Source organism: Centruroides sculpturatus, unplaced genomic scaffold (assembly GCF_000671375.1).
Source record: "Centruroides sculpturatus isolate CEXI.00-Female unplaced genomic scaffold, Cexi_2.0 scaffold1863, whole genome shotgun sequence".
NCBI lineage: Eukaryota > Metazoa > Arthropoda > Arachnida > Scorpiones > Buthidae > Centruroides > Centruroides sculpturatus.
Genome location: NW_019386200.1, coordinates 51,877 through 70,188, shown reverse-complemented (window position 1 = coordinate 70,188; position 18,312 = coordinate 51,877). Strand labels below are relative to the sequence as shown.

Sequence of the window (18,312 nt, the reverse complement as noted above, 5' to 3'; positions counted from 1 at the left end):
ATTGTGAGACTAATCGGGGGTAGGATGTTTACGAGGATGTCCCTCTCCTACCACTTACTCGACTCAAGACCTTGAGGTCCGGTCTCGCTTGTCTAAAGGATGGGAAAAAAGGGTTAGGAGAAAGGATCGTTAGATTCTTTCACCTGTCAGGATCTGACACCAATCTATCAATTTATCGCGGATAGATACGCGGATGGATGGGGAATTATCACGAGCGATCTCGTCGAGGACTTCGGGTTCAGTATGGAGTGGAAAATGTCGGAAGAAATGCACACCAATCCAAGTTCGTTAACAAAATACCCGTTTATTCTGGTTATTCCTTACATTTATACATATTTAATTATTTACGGAGTCGAAGGTACAGATCCCTTGCCTCGGGAATTTCAATCCATATCGTTCATTTGTCGCGACCCTAACCGCGAGTTTGGAATATTCAAATAGCGAGAGAGAGCTTACATATCATTGCGTGTAGGATAAATACCTCGAGTTGTAGAAGTTGAAGGGTTCAGGACGATCTCGGAGTCCGAATCCTGGGCTCGTAACTATAGTTCGAGTTCAAGTCATAATCAAAGTCTTTAGAAGACGGTGGCGACGAGAGGCAGGTGATTCACACTCACAGTTCAGGAAAACTTGTCCCCCCGTCGGTGGTTTTACAGTTTCTTTTATATGGGGGGATATCTTCACGAGATCTCTCCCTGTACGTCATAGGTGATGATCTTCTTTGACCAATGGTGGGTGAAGTGACTAAATATGACACAACAGTTAACTCATCTTCTACAGGGAAGTATTGTGGTGGGAAAGGAGTTTTTATGAGCGATTTTTATGAGAAAATTTGTCGGTTGTTTTTTCCTTTTTGAGTTAACCCTAACTTTAAAAAAATCGTTTTGGTTTGAAATGAATAGAAATTATTCGATTCTCAGCCTTTTTAAATCCTGGGCTTCACAATATTATTTTTGTTACATTTTTGCGTGTTTTAGCTGGCATCAATGGCTCGACCATTGAAGGGAGGCCAATATTTAAACGAGATTTAATTTTCTAATTATGAGTGGTTGTTTGTTTTGTGAGCAATAAAATAATTTTAAAATAATTTTTAACGATACAATAGCGATGATTATTATTTTAGAAAAAAATTTGTTAGGCTAAACATCAATGAAAATTCAACGCAAAGTTGGTTAATAGCGATATACTAATAAACTAATTACATGGGATTTACTAATATCCTAATATACTATACTAATAATGTATTTTTTCCTTCTTTTCGGTTATCCGATTTTTTCAGTTATCCGACCAACCTGAGTCCCCAATTGAGTCGGATAATCGATGCTCTACTGTAATACAAAAAAGATTCTTTAGATTATAAATGTTTTATGCTATTATAATAGACTATTAGTCTTTAAAAGTAAGCTTTATGTTGTTCTAGTGTAACCATCTTGTGGCAACAGGGTCGTGTGACCTTATGCGGGGCCCAGTTCAAAAATTTTGCAGGGCCAGAATACATTCAAATCCTATACTTAAATTTCACAATAAGGAATTATTTATTATAAGTACAAAGGATGTTATATATATTTTTTGTAAGATGAATATTACATAATTTTTCTCGCTTTTTTCGCCACAAAGTCTTTGATTACATCATCAAAATTGATTGAGTTTGCTACTTCGCTTTCTATTGAAAGAATAGACAGAGATGTAAATCTGTCTTGGCTTATTGATGATTGAAGATAATTTTTTATTAGTTTCAACTGCGAGAAACTACATTTAGCTGAAGCTACGGTTACTGGCGTAGTTAACAATATTTGTAATGCAATTAATAAATTTGGGTATGCTTCTGAAAGATTGTTTTTTATAATATATTTTATCCCATTTAGAGCTAAATGGCTTGCGTTTTGATCAGAACATCTTAATCTCTTCAAACATTTCAGTTCCGTTGATATCTCCTTCCAAATGTAAGTGAAGATCTTGACAACATTTTAATAAATATTCGTTATCCAAATTCACAATATATAGAAAGCCAAAAATATTTTGGTGATTTGCATATAATTCAAATCTACTTTTAAATGATACCAATGCAGTATCTATTATTTTAAAAAAGTAATATATACAGAAGTATTCTTTGTCACTGATCATCGATGATTCATCCTGTCCTTCTTAATCAAATAATTTCCGTTTTTGCCCCTGTATGGTGACTTGAAATCTGATGCTATGTCTATTTCCTTTGCAACTTTATTTGCTGTGATCATGGTTTTGCTGAATCCTGCATTTCTGTATTCTGCAAAGAATACGTTCAGACCTTTAGTTGCTTCGTGGCCAAATCTATTTGCATCTTTTGATTTTGCAATACTTTGCTGATGATATTAATTTTTGATAATATTTCATACCAAATGATGAGACTGGCAATAAATTCAAATTCATTTATCTTTCGCACTATAGACAAAATCTCAATTTTTAATTTCTTGTCAGATGCGTTGTTGGCAATTTCGTTCAAGGCATTTCGAATTCAATCTACTTACCGAATATTCAATCTACTTACCGAATCTACTTACTACCGAATATTCAATCTACTATAGAGGGGGTCCTGCAAAATGTCTGATGAGTCTTTGTACACTGTGGAATCTTTCAGAATGCAGGGCCAGATTCCAGCGAATGCACTGAACCTGTTTCACACCGGCCCTGTGTGGCCAACAGATTTATTGCTCACTGTATTACCCACAATCAAGAGATGATATCCTATCACCTCTTGGTGATTTTTATTCCTTCACATGTGTTTAACAGATTTCCCTTATATAAACTTTTTGAGATTGCTAAGTGTTCTTTAAATTCTCTTTTGTATGTCATTTTCATTGTGTAAAATTTTAATCTGGTTTGTATCTATTTTGAAACCTGTTTGTTTGGTGTGATGATGTCATGGTAATTGTTTATGTCTAAGACGTGTAACAGCATCATGTTCTTTTAATCTTTTACCTGGGTGTGAAGGTTGCTATAGAGAGAATGTACGGTTACAAACAAAAGGATAATTAATTATATTACAAAGTATTTTTTATTTCTCTCCAACCAGGTTCTTACAGTATGGACCCCAACTATATAAAATTTCAATTCTACTATATTTACAACATGAGGAAATTTCTTGGTCCTCTTACAATTTGGAATACACATCACGCGTAACAAATGTTTGATCAATCAACCAACTTATAACTAATACTATATCTAACTTAAACTAAGGAAAACAAAAAGAATATAGGAGAGTAAGAAAGAAGAATAAGTGTAGATTAGAAATACTCAGGTTGTCCTTATGTGAAAAATGCTTTTTGTGCAGGGCGTACATTTAACGTTTTTGATGTTCTTATGTATGGTGCATGTTTACGGTCCTTGATGTTCTTGTGTAGTGATCCCTTTTTTTGAAGAATAATTAATATCCTCTATTCTCTGGTCAATGTCCTTACGACTCTTTTCTCCATTCTCTAGACCCTTACGACTTTGGACAAAAAATTAACACATGTAAACTGGAAAGATATACTACACACAACACTTAACACCTCAATACTACTTCCAGCAGTCAAAAGATTTTAATATTCTAATGAATATTAAAATCTTTTGACTGCTGGAAGTAGTATTGAGGTGTTAAGTGTTGTGTGTAGCCTTACGACTTTTTAGAATTCTCAGTTTTCTCCCCTAGTACGGAGCTCTGCTTTGCCCTTTCCTTCCTCTTGGGCCCCGAATACAAAAGTGTCCTCACTTTGGATTGTTTGTCCTCAGGTGTCCCTTCTGCTCTTTTGTTCATCTCGAAATTCGGGGAAGACTAATCCTTCCCTAAGGGCAAGGAGGGTAAAGAAAGAAGTTTCTAGAAGAAACTTAGAACAAAGGATAGGATAGAATATACAAAACAAAACTTAATATATAAAAATTTCGTATGACCATATGGATAACGGCTACATGGGGTTCTACCCATCTCTCCTATATATGGAGGTTGGTATGTACATTGATATCTGCACTATCTGTTTTTTCTTTTTAAATTTTGTATAAATCCTATTGTGAAATACAGAGGCGTAGCTACTGTAGAGCAGTTGGAGCAAACTGCTCCAGGCACATGAATCATGAGAGTGTCAAGTTATAAAGGACAAACTAAAAACTTGTAAAATCATTTGTAAAAAAATTTTGGATGTAATAATTAACCAATTAACTATTAGATTTGAATCCATTCGACAATTATGTACACTTTTCAAGTGCTTTTCGCCTGCATATCTTGTCACATCATATGATAAAAATATTCTGGAACAACCAGAATTATTACAATTGGCATATTCGCCTAGTTTTGATCTCAAGTGCTTCAATTTAAAATGTGTTTTTATAGTCAGGTAAAAGAAATTACTTCTATAAGCGAAATTGCTGAACTACTTTTATTTCACACCGCAGCCTCAAATAGGTTTATTGCAGCATGCCTCATTTTTTTAACTTTACGGGCAATGACAAAGAAGTTTTTCAAAACTAAAATTAATGAAAACTTATTTAAGCAGCATGTCACAACACCGTTTTAACTCTGGTTACTATATCCAGGGGCAGATCTATATAGAAACTAATAGGGCTTAAGCCCTGGGCCCCCAAGTATCAAGGCCCACAAAAATTTAATTATTAGCATACATTTTTAATACTTTTTCATTAACAATGAGCATTTATAGTACAGTAAAAAAATAGTTAATATTAATAATAATATCATAATGATAATTTATAGTATTATTTGTATTATCAAAAAATGGATTCCCATTGGGCTTCAATAAGCATTAGGCTCCAAAAAACCAAGATTAATATGACAACAGTAAATTAGAAAATTATAAATAGTTATTTGGAAAATTCTGTTTATTTTCAGAATGCATAGAATTAAATGTTTATCTGTCTAATAACTTTTTTACAAATTTTTTCTAGCCTTTTAGTGTTTTGAAAAATGCAATATTATGGTTCTGGGGGAAAATAACATTGTAAGTATTATAATTAAATAATTATGATAGATAAAAATTAAATTATTATTTATTAAAATTTTATTAGTAAACAAGCATCTAATATCTCTTTTTGTATTCTATTATTTTTTGATTAATTAAATTTTATCATGCCTCAGTACGTGCAGATTAAACACTTCCTCAATGTATTATACTTCAGAGTGATTTCTGATGCTTGTTTTCTTTTTTTCATATTTTATGGAAAGACTAGAACACCAAAGGCAATTCTTTAAGGCAAATAAAAGATTACAGATGTTCCTTTTGATGTGATTTTTCCATAAAACAGGGGAAAATGATAAATAATAGTGTCAGAAATCATGCTGAATACAATAAATTGGACTTAATTTATTCCTTCAAGTTTTCTTTGTGACTTCTTTCTATATCTTAATATATCACAAACTGCAATATTCTACAGGGTGGTTATAATCAAAGTTGCGCTACTCAGATCTGTCTAGAGCCTGTTCTTGTGGATTTATTTTGATGATTTGGTATATATGTTATATGGACCATGGGGAAAAGGAAATGCAAAAAAAATATTTAGTTTGAATTTTTACCACTAGGTGAAAAATGGCGCATGAAGAACAAGAAACACAAAATGGGAACATGTGAAAGGTTTTTATTCACAACATTTGTTCAATGTGCAAATGGATTGTATTGTAAGACATTTTGAATACATAATTGATGCAAATGGATTGCACATTGAACAAATGTTGTGAATAAAAACCTTTTGCGTGTTCCCATACTCAATTAGAACTGGTGACTTTAAAGAACTAGTGATTCAACATGCAGACCAATAGCTCTCAACAAGCACATGAGTTATTACCCAAATCATTGGGATAAATATTGTTAATGTCTAGACTATGCTACATGAACAGTTGCAACACCAATTTCACTGTCAAACTGTTCAAAGCTTAAGCTCTGAAGAGTATCCAGCACAGAGTTTTACAGTGGTATTTAAAACAGTGTGAATTAACATCACTCCATGCATAACTTTAATAAATATTTAACAATAATGTCGGGTTTCTCTGTATGGTATTTTTAATCATCATAGGGCAATAGCCATTACAAAAAGTTTAGGAGCATGAGGGAAGCTTCAGTAATCCCCAGTTAATAGGATTAAAATTACTTGTGACTAGGGTTTCTCATTTCCCAGTCATTTGCTTGTCCCAGGATTTCAGGAAAACTGTGAACTATTTCCTGGAATCACAGGAAATCTCAGGATAGAATTAATTATTTTTAAGATATACAAAATATTTTGAAATCAAATGATATAATTATTTTTCATTTTTTAAAGTAATTTAATACGTTCTGCAACTTCCAAAATCATAATAATGCTGTGTAAAATATAAATTAAAAATTACCTTTGAATTATGTATAAATTTTCAAAAATAGAAAAAATTTATTAAAGTTTGCTGGAAACTGCATACAACAACAACAACAAAAACAAAAAAAAAAAGCTTTGAATTGAGTTGAAAATTTAACAAAAAAAATAAACTTAGATCAAATTTCTAACTTAAAAGGTAATTTTTGTTTTTTAAATAAAACATAATACAAAATATTATTGTAAATTTTTTATAATAAGATTTTAAAAAGCAAAGATGATCAATACTCCGATCATTCAATCTGATTCTTATTTTAATAATGAAAAGTTTCGCTACCGAGAATGCCCTTTTTGATTCAATTGATATGAGTGGAATTGTGTTTAACTCATTTAAGAGAAGACAGATATTATGTATTTTTTCACCTATAGCATGGAAGATTTCTAGTTTGTTTTTAAGATTGTAGTACTTCTTTTACTTTCTAGTATTCTTGATTTGTCTACCTCAGCTGCTTTAATAGTGGCATCAAGCTTACAACCTGATAATTTGGCAGTTTATTTGTCTTTAATAATCAGGTTTACGAAGAAAACCTTCATACTTGCAGACTTCGTACTCATTTGTATCCTTGCCCAATTTGCACAACCTGGTGTTATGCATTTATTGAAGCTACTGGGCATGGTTAAAAATTAAGACAGCATAAGCACAATTATTCCATATATTACAGGTTTTGACAAGTAAAGAATTTTCAGAGTCCTGCCACAAATAAGCTACGTATTGATTATTGACCATTTGTGACATGCCATAATAAGCAAAAATTTAAAAAAAAACTAATAGTTAGGTTTAAAATTAATAAATACAAATGTATTCTGACAGTGAATGAGTTAATTATGCTTTCTATTTGCAAAATTCCTCAACCTTAACACAAAATAAGAAAGAAAGTGAATTTTTAAGAAATTTGAGGGATTTTCCAGGTTAAAAAAATCAACTGGGATCCCATTTGAGAAACCATACCTGTGACTAAAATTAAACGTTGATCTTTCTATCACCTATTTCATTTTGTCTGTCTAATTTCTTAACACCCTATATAAGATTTTACAATTCAGTTTTCCTATCTAATATGAATAACTTTCAATTTTATCAAAACAACTTTTATCCTGTTTGTTTCTTGAGCACTTTGTGTCTATGAGAGTCATTTAAATTCTTAGTATTCAAATCTATTTGAGATTCATTCAAATCCTTGGTGTTTTGATGAGGAAAATATATTTATGAAATTAATATATTATAAGCTAATATAGAATTTTACATTTTGCAATAATCAGATAATTTTAAAATATTAAACATATTATTGTTTAGATTTTTGGTGCAGTATAATTTATATTCCTTATGGATAGGAGAATGGGTAGGTGCAACAGGTAAGTTTCATTTAATTTTCTGAAATGTGAAATCAATATTTTAAATAAAAGTCTTAAAATATTTTTAAGATAACTTGTAAGATAAAATTGATAAAAATAACATGTTGAAAAATGACAAAATTTTCACTTTATATTTTATAAAATTATATATAATAAAAAATGTGAGCATACCTATAATACAGTATACTCATAAAGTGATACTGATTATCCATTTTACAAATACAGTAGAATTTGCTTTTATAATTGCAGATATTGTTTTTAATTGTTAAATGTTATCAGAATTAGCAAGTACCAAAATATAAATTAAGCTATGCTTATAAAATTTTGCTTATTGTAATAAGAGTTTCGGTTAAAGTTATTATCTTCAAGTAAATATTCCATTTATAATTTCTTTTTATGTCAGCCTCAACATGTCAATAACACACAATTGTTGTCAGATCATCATTAATTTCAGTGCTTTTAAAAGTTAAAACATTTAGTTGCTATTTGTTTGCAATATAATAGTTGAAATTGCTTACATTTCTTACCTTAATTATGTTAAATTGTGAAAAGTGCGCAAAATTAAAATTACCTCAAAGGCAGACAGGATACGGTAAAAATGATAAATTATATATTTTTACAATTAAACAATTTCGCATACATATATAGATTCTTGATTGAGAATTCCAACATCACAATACATTACAATCGTATGCGAATTTACTGCTAAGACAATAATTCGTTAGATCTAAATGTGCAGTACCGATCCCAATCGTGATAAGATGCAGCCCGAGCTTAAAACTAATCTTATACACTAACTTTACACTAATGGAAGAAAAGGAGACGAAGGAGGAATACATACGATAGAAACAGAAATACCCAGGATTTTGTTGGAATACTTTCACTATGTGTGCTGTTGGGTGGGATGCCACATGATAATCTCCAAAAATTTGACTTGTCTTCTTCTTCTATACATAAAGTTCCCTTTTTCCGCAAGAGAATTCCTTTGTCCCTTCTCTGTTTGCCCTCAGGGTCCTGCTCACTCCTTTGTTTCACCATTTCTCAGAACTGGTCATCCCACCCGAGGGATAGGGATTAAGATAAGAAAGTTCTAGAAGGAAATAGAACAATAGGACAAAGGATAGAAGGAAGAGATTAAACTAAACTTAAATTAATATGTAGAAAAATATAGCATAAAGCTACAAAATAATCTTTTTGTATATACCAGTATTTTTACTTTTTTAGGCTATTAGCTTAACAGTTTCAAATTTTAGTTTTTATTGTGTTTCTAAGATGGTTATCTGCATCATTATAAATAAAAATTAAATTTTGTTATGTTTGAGTAAGAAGTATAATTTTCTCAAAACACACACACACTAAAGTTTTAAAATAAATTATATGGTAGTTCTTTTCTCTTTCTTTGATGGAAAAATGTTCTGATCTCTGCCTTCTGATAAGGCTTAGGTCTCAATCTCTGCCAATCTTTTGAGAACTTCAGTGACTACTGGAGCATTCTTGATCTTGATTTCCACTTAGTTTCAGAGTGTTTAAAGCTAAACTGTCTTTTTATTTTCTAATCTGACTTCCTTCTCCTTTCATACTTAGAAGCTGAGGAGGTCAAAGGTCAAGCCACCTTTATCTTGGTCATTTTTATGATCAGTCACACCTGATCATAAAAACTCTTCTCTGGAGTGAACCAGGGGAAAGTTTTTGCATTATCATCGTTCTCTCACATCTGGAGACACTTTGATAAATGTGACAGATCGTTCCAGGAAAATGTGCCAGTTTCCATTTATGCTAAAATCATAATCTTTCCCTCATAGATGGTACAATAACTTTTTTTAATGCAATAATACATTCCAGATATAAATTTTTTTTTGTAATATATGCACATTTTATGCATTCTTGCATAAAATGTGTGTGATAACAGAGATTTAAAGAAATATGGAAATACTATTTTTTCACTCCTAAATTTAAATTACATCTAATTTTTCTATAACATCCAAAAATAATTAAAATGTTTATTATTCATCTTATTTATTTCATCATTAAGGAGTGTCTTTAAAACAATAAGTTTCTGAAGTAATTAACATTTAAAATTTCTTGAAGAATATATCCAGAGTTGTTTGTCTTTCTGATTTCTTCTTATGTATAATTCTTGGTAGGAGTAGAATAATTATCATTATCTTCATAATCATGAAAGTCCTTTCCATGTTTAGATAATTATTTTTAACACTAGAATGGCTGAACTGGTCATTTTAACCATTTTGAATTTTAAATTTTTGATTACATTGCAATTTTTATCAATAGGAACTAGCCAGTTCTCAAGTTTTCATAAAATGCTATTAGAAATAATATATTCAAAAATTAATTTTTATTTTATTCTTCAAGTACTGTACATCTTTTTAAATTTTCTACCTAAAACAGCCACTACCAGTCAAATTGTTCATTACAATTTTAATAATTTAATTTCATATTTTCATGTAATTATGATATGATATTTATGGTATTTATAAACCCATTATTTTCATAGTAGCATATACATAATCAGAAATATATTAGTTATTGGCAGCTAGGGGTGGTTTTAACACTCACACTCATCATCATGATGACAAAATTTTTCTGAGTCCGTTTTTATCCAACCAAAAGCAAATACATTAGTATTGGTGTAAAATTTTTTTATTATTTTATTGGATAATAGCCATTATAAAGTGTTAGTGATTGGTCACTTGGTGGCTAGTCTTCGTGGAATTGTGTGTTATGTAACATATTATTATGCAAACTAATATAAAAATAACTTAAAATTAAATTAAAATTTGTTTATTGTTGGTCATGTGCTCCTTTTTCCCTATTTACTCGTTTAACACTGTTTCATTTAATACTTTGTTGTCTAGGAATGCATCCTAACTGCTAAACAGGGTCTTACTTTACTATATTTATGTAAAGATTATGTAGTTCTAACAAATTAAATGAATAATTATGAACAAAAATATTAAAAAGCCTCTAATAAATAATATAATTTAAAAACTAAAAAATTAAATTATTTGGCAAGATATAAATTGCTGCATGTATTATTGGTTGGTGCTATTTTTTAAGGAGTTACCTAATATAGATGCCTTGGATATGGATATACTGTTATGGATTCTGTACTGTTAATGAGCTTCCTTTAAGTGTTGCAGCAAATAGTTCAAACACCTCCATGGTTCTTAGTTTATGGTTATTGAATGTGCAATTTAAAAGCTTTGCTTCTGCCCATTGTGGAGAAACCCCTTGCTCTCTTGCATATTGTGCTAGAGCTGTACTGTATTTGTTTTTACTAATATCATATTGGTTCTTTTTGAATTTTTGTGTCAAGGAAAGGATTTATTTGTTGAGTCTATATATGTTAGATTTGTTGCGGTCGCGAACTTCTTCTTGTCGCGAACTAATAGTCAACATTTCTGTAAGGCGGTAAATTGCCCGGAGCGTTAGCCGATGAACTACTTCTGGACTAGCTGCCGAGACGACCAGTCGACCCTACGCTACGTTCCACGAACTGTGATACCGCTCGTTAAAAAAAACATTGTAAGATGGAGTTAGAATTTAATCTGCTAGTTAATAAAAGTGTCATGTTTTTTACGTTATGTCGGTCGATTTACTTTAATCGGTAAGTTGGGATCAACCTCGACAGATTTATATTGAATCTGTTGTCATACAGTGGTGTGGAATATATTCCAGGCGTTTTGCTATCTTCAGTCTTATCCTTACTGTTGTTGAATAGTTTGTATAAAGTTTGGTTGCATTTATAGGCTAAACTGATATTTAATTGTTTCATTATGATCTTGTAAGTTGTACTCAATCTGAGTCATAGTCAACTACTATGTGTTTATGATTTTAAATTTTTGTTTGCAGTTGCTATATTCCTAGCCAATATCTTTTTAAGATTTTCTTCTATAGTACATGCTAATGTAGGTACTATTTTACCACTGCAATCATGCTATACTGCTAAACAGTTTATACATTGTAACTCTAATAAGTGCTCTAATGGCTATCTTATTGTAGTTGTATGGATCATTGGAGTTGGCTGATATGTTTATGAGATTGAAGCTTGGTTTATGGTAGATTTTAGTGTTGTATCCATTACCATTAAAGGAGATGCTGATATCTAAAAAGTGAGCTTCTTTATTTGCTCTAATTCAATGGTGAGACCATACAGATTGTCATTCATGCTAAAGTCTTTTTTTTTTATATAGGCTTGTATAGGCTTTTATATATATTAGGCTTAGTTTACCAGATGATGCATACATCATCAATGTATCTTTTATATATTTCAATATGGGAGAGAAATTTAGGAATGACAATGGCCCTAAGAGAGACAACACAATTTCAACTATTTCTCCAGACAGAACACTACCCATAGGTACCCCTCTTTTTTGAAGGAATATTTCTCCATCCAACTGAAAGTGAGAGGTGTAACAAAGTGTTTTGGAGAATTCAAGAATTTATTTATAGCATGCATTGTTTGAAACTCTCAACATAAGCCAATCCCACAAGCAGCAAAAACAAAGCTCAAGTTTAACAGATGCATACAAAGCCTTAAAGTCTAAAACAATGTTTCAGAAATTGTCGGATGCTGAGCAACCCTGTATAGTTTCAGTTGGTTGCCTTGAGTTGGTAACAGTAAATTGATAACCTTATAAGTGTGCAGCCAAGAGTTCATGTACTGTATGTTCAATTCTTCTGATGGGCAAATTAGCTTTGTCCAGTGTAAGTCAGTATAGTATGTATAATGATTAAACTGAAAACAGGATAAAAAGCTATTTTATAAAATAACTATATCTATATTAGGCCCAAAGACCGAAATGCTCATTGAGCAAAAAAAACAACCACAAAGTGAAATTCGTGTCATGGCTTTCATGATATTTGACCACTATGCATTGTGGTGATTAAGAAAGCCATAACGCGTTCTGAACGTTAGCTGATGCAACCATGATACAAAGGATAGGTTGTAACTTGTCAACGGGTGCATTGCAAACACTTGCAGAGTTTCTATTGTGTTCATTCTTGACCAGTTTTTAGGGTAGTCTTATATTTAGGATATAAATCTAGGGTAAAACTACCCTGTGTTCTGATGCTATTACTCATTGCTCCACAAATTTCACTGGAAAAAGTTTTAGCCTAAAACCACTCTGTTTTCCTCTATAACTGGAGGGTTTTAGGATAGGACAACAGAAGCTAAAGAAATTATGCAGATTGATGCTAGGTACATGGGGGGACATAGTGATACTTCAGTTTTCGTCGATAATCCATCTGAAAACAATCGGCGAAATCTGAAACCAACGATAACCAAAGTCAACGGTTGAAAACCGAGGTATTACTGTATATTACACCTGAATAGGATTTCACTTTTCTCAACCTTCATGCCATTGAGCCATTAATTTCCATATCAGATGGAAATTAATACCTCTGATAAAGCCTAAAAATCCTAAGACATTTTAGTTATTAAAATTTTCAAAAACAGTAAGAATTGTTCTGATTATTATTTCACAATAATAGTAGAGGGATCTGCGTCATAGAATCGTTCATCTTATTTTTTTTTTATTCCAGCTTCAGCTTGAGCTCGGAAAGTTCTCTCAATTTAGGATAATTTTCTGCGGTTNCGACCCTACGCTACGTTCCACGAACTGTGATACCGCTCGTTAAAAAAAACATTGTAAGATGGAGTTAGAATTTAATCTGCTAGTTAATAAAAGTGTCATGTTTTTTACGTTATGTCGGTCGATTTACTTTAATCGGTAAGTTGGGATCAACCTCGACAGATTTATATTGAATCTGTTGTCATACAGTGGTGTGGAATATATTCCAGGCGTTTTGCTATCTTCAGTCTTATCCTTACTGTTGTTGAATAGTTTGTATAAAGTTTGGTTGCATTTATAGGCTAAACTGATATTTAATTGTTTCATTATGATCTTGTAAGTTGTACTCAATCTGAGTCATAGTCAACTACTATGTGTTTATGATTTTAAATTTTTGTTTGCAGTTGCTATATTCCTAGCCAATATCTTTTTAAGATTTTCTTCTATAGTACATGCTAATGTAGGTACTATTTTACCACTGCAATCATGCTATACTGCTAAACAGTTTATACATTGTAACTCTAATAAGTGCTCTAATGGCTATCTTATTGTAGTTGTATGGATCATTGGAGTTGGCTGATATGTTTATGAGATTGAAGCTTGGTTTATGGTAGATTTTAGTGTTGTATCCATTACCATTAAAGGAGATGCTGATATCTAAAAAGTGAGCTTCTTTATTTGCTCTAATTCAATGGTGAGACCATACAGATTGTCATTCATGCTAAAGTCTTTTTTTTTTATATAGGCTTGTATAGGCTTTTATATATATTAGGCTTAGTTTACCAGATGATGCATACATCATCAATGTATCTTTTATATATTTCAATATGGGAGAGAAATTTAGGAATGACAATGGCCCTAAGAGAGACAACACAATTTCAACTATTTCTCCAGACAGAACACTACCCATAGGTACCCCTCTTTTTTGAAGGAATATTTCTCCATCCAACTGAAAGTGAGAGGTGTAACAAAGTGTTTTGGAGAATTCAAGAATTTATTTATAGCATGCATTGTTTGAAACTCTCAACATAAGCCAATCCCACAAACAGCAAAAACAAAGCTCAAGTTTAACAGATGCATACAAAGCCTTAAAGTCTAAAACAATGTTTCAGAAATTGTCGGATGCTGAGCAACCCTGTATAGTTTCAGTTGGTTGCCTTGAGTTGGTAACAGTAAATTGATAACCTTATAAGTGTGCAGCCAAGAGTTCATGTACTGTATGTTCAATTCTTCTGATGGGCAAATTAGCTTTGTCCAGTGTAAGTCAGTATAGTATGTATAATGATTAAACTGAAAACAGGATAAAAAGCTATTTTATAAAATAACTATATCTATATTAGGCCCAAAGACCGAAATGCTCATTGAGCAAAAAAAACAACCACAAAGTGAAATTCGTGTCATGGCTTTCATGATATTTGACCACTATGCATTGTGGTGATTAAGAAAGCCATAACGCGTTCTGAACGTTAGCTGATGCAACCATGATACAAAGGATAGGTTGTAACTTGTCAACGGGTGCATTGCAAACACTTGCAGAGTTTCTATTGTGTTCATTCTTGACCAGTTTTTAGGGTAGTCTTATATTTAGGATATAAATCTAGGGTAAAACTACCCTGTGTTCTGATGCTATTACTCATTGCTCCACAAATTTCACTGGAAAAAGTTTTAGCCTAAAACCACTCTGTTTTCCTCTATAACTGGAGGGTTTTAGGATAGGACAACAGAAGCTAAAGAAATTATGCAGATTGATGCTAGGTACATGGGGGGACATAGTGATACTTCAGTTTTCGTCGATAATCCATCTGAAAACAATCGGCGAAATCTGAAACCAACGATAACCAAAGTCAACGGTTGAAAACCGAGGTATTACTGTATATTACACCTGAATAGGATTTCACTTTTCTCAACCTTCATGCCATTGAGCCATTAATTTCCATATCAGATGGAAATTAATACCTCTGATAAAGCCTAAAAATCCTAAGACATTTTAGTTATTAAAATTTTCAAAAACAGTAAGAATTGTTCTGATTATTATTTCACAATAATAGTAGAGGGATCTGCGTCATAGAATCGTTCATCTTATTTTTTTTTTATTCCAGCTTCAGCTTGAGCTCGGAAAGTTCTCTCAATTTAGGATAATTTTCTGCGGTTGAAATTGGTTCAATTGTTTTAGTTAGGGTGCCTAATGTTGCTAGGGGATGTGCAGCTCCCAGAAATGTTTTAGCTGTTGTTATGAGCATTAATCCATCAGGTCTCTATCAGTTAGGAAACAAGGAAAGTCTTCTTAATCGACTTTATGTTCATAATGAATTTACAATTTCTACAGTAACTTTATTAGCATTCAGGACATACCATCAACTTTATTAACACTTTGCTCAGCATCCACATCTGGAAGTAAGCAAGGGTTTATAATGTGTCACTGTAAAAGATACTGTATTGATAAAAATGCAATTATCACTCAAAGAACATAAAATGCATGAATAATTAAATGTTGTAAAGTAACCAAGTTAAATTTCTTTATGTGGTGAATAATTTTGTTACCTGCTTATATAAGATTGAAGATAAATAAATCATAATGAAAAAGAAAGTTTTATTTTCTTATCATCACCTTGTTATTAGTTAACATTCAGAATGTGTGGTGACTTTTAACCATAATAAATCCATCACACAGTGGTTTTTAACTTTAGCAGCTGATTTTTATTTTATTGTGTATAGTATATCAAGCACCTGCAAGTACAGTGGGTGATTGGTTAATGAACAAATCAGATAACGAACACTTTTGTGAAAGACTTTTATGTTCGGTCAACAAATACCTCACAGAACAAACACAAGAAGAAGTGATGTAAAGTAATGAATACCGATTAATCTTCCCTTGTCTTCAGGCAACAATTTCGACACTTTTCAGACGTCAACATTGACACTCAACCCGGTATATACTAATTGGAATATTCTGATATATTCCTTCAAACTTTAAAACTCTCCCTTGTAATTCCAGCCTTTTATTTTTCTGACAGAAACAATTCTTTTATAGTATTTGCAAGACTGTCAGGTGGGCACTCATTAAGTTTTGCGTCGGTTTTTATTTTCAATAGGTTAGGGTATAATAGCAAAGGTAGAGAGTGGGCAGAAGATGTTTGATGTTGCTGGGCAGTATGGCTTGAACAGGTCTACAGTAGGCTGCAGTTCAATCTTTTCTAAGAAAGATACTGTATAATCAAGAAGACTCAAGCAGCTAAAGGAGTAACAAAAATCACATCTGAGAAATAAAGAACATTGAAAAGCTCATAATGGAACCAAAAACGGACATGACGACAGAAGAACACCAATAACTCTTGAATGAAGAACACCAAGAAACTCGGTAAGATATGTTTTCTTCTGAAAAAAGAGAATTAATGCCGATATCTGCTATTAAAGATCTTTAGAAGAAGTGGGAGGATGTCAAAACAGCGGTCTTTGGATAGCATCCAAACCAGATTGAGGTTAATAGCCTTGAGGATCTCTACAATTACAATGCTATTAATTACTTCTGAATAATGCTGAGGAAGAGAGAAAAGCAATTGACATTAGACTGATTCTTTAACCCCCACAAATGAAAAAAACATGACTAATAAAAATGCAAGACTGTGTATATATGCATTTTTATTATTACATATAAATAAACATAGTAAGAAAGTATATATATTTTTTATTTTTTGGGATCTCCAGAACAAATTAATCAAATTCCCATAAAAACCTTGGTAAATCGATAATAATCGGTTAACGAACAATTCAGATAGCAAACAAAGTCTTGGAACGAATTATGTCCGTTCACCGATCACCCACTGTATACGTAGTTAGACCTTTAGCACTTTTTAGCAAAACAAAAGAAACAAATGTGTATTTTTTTCTCCATATATTTTATTTCTTTGAAATTTTTTTAAGTATGAAAATTAAATTTCTAGGAAAACTTGTAGAACTAATGTTTTTGGCATTAAAAATTGTAAATAAAAAAGTTTTGAGCCTAGCATCCATATTTTAAAGTTACAAACCACTGTGCATCATATGATCCTATATTGTGGTTGCATCAGCTAATGTTTAGAATGCGTTATGGCTTTTCTTAATCACCACAATGCGTAGTGGTCAAATATCATGAAAGACACAACGTTTTGTGGTCATTTTGAGTGAACCACAACACATTGTGGCTATTTTTACAACTGCCACGACGTGAATTTCGCTTTGTGGTCATTTTTTCATTCAATGAGCAATTTCAGTCTTTGAGCCTAACATCTACATTAATTAATTAAACAACAAACAAAATTATATTACTGTAATTAACCAAAAAAATTCAGCAAAATGTATTTATTTAAAATCTATCATTTTTCTTACCTTTCACAGTTTCAATTTATCTTTTAAATCAATGAGAGATTTTTTTATTGCACCCTAAGCAAAAGCAGGAAAAATCTTTCTTAAATAGGATTTAAATACTAAAAAGTTATTTAAATTAAAGGTGTCATTATTCATTACAATTAATATGTACCAATATCTTATTTTTGAAAAACATCAATAATTAATTAACTTATTTTATTTACTGGTTTAGATTATTATTACAATGATTATGATTATGAAGATGAAAGATTATTACCAAACAAAACTAAAGCAGAGCCATGTACAAAAGTGATTGATTTATATGAAATAAAAACGTTTCCAAATTCTTTGAAAGGAAAATTGTCACAATGCCATTCATCTGGATGTGATAAGTAAGTCTTTTTTACGTTTTTACTTATTTAAAAATTTTGAATTTTTAAATCAAATTTAGGATAAAAGAAATCAATTTAGCTAGTTGTTTTTATTAATTTAACTTAATAAAAATTATAAGTTAAAGTTTTTCTAACATCCCTGTAATAGTTTTATAGTTAAATTATACTTTTAACATCCCTGTTCACTGAGAAGGTCCATGTTGCATAGGTGGGCAAACACAGAATCAGGCTGATTCTAGGTCAGATAATAAAGCCTTATGTGCACA

The 18,312-nt window shown here is 31.5% G+C and overlaps 1 protein-coding gene across 1 annotated transcript in view; it reads left to right on the top strand.

Annotated features, from left to right (window-relative positions):
• The window catches only part of LOC111614054 (voltage-dependent calcium channel subunit alpha-2/delta-3-like), a gene marked incomplete at its 5' end in the record, with an annotated part of 57,862 nt that overhangs the window by 35,821 nt on the left and 3,729 nt on the right, over positions 1-18,312 (top strand). The window contains 3 exons of the mRNA XM_023355432.1: positions 4,915-4,967; positions 7,658-7,716; positions 17,887-18,046. Of these exons, the coding sequence (XP_023211200.1) occupies positions 4,915-4,967; positions 7,658-7,716; positions 17,887-18,046 (272 nt within the window). The remainder of the gene's footprint in view (positions 1-4,914; positions 4,968-7,657; positions 7,717-17,886; positions 18,047-18,312) is intronic.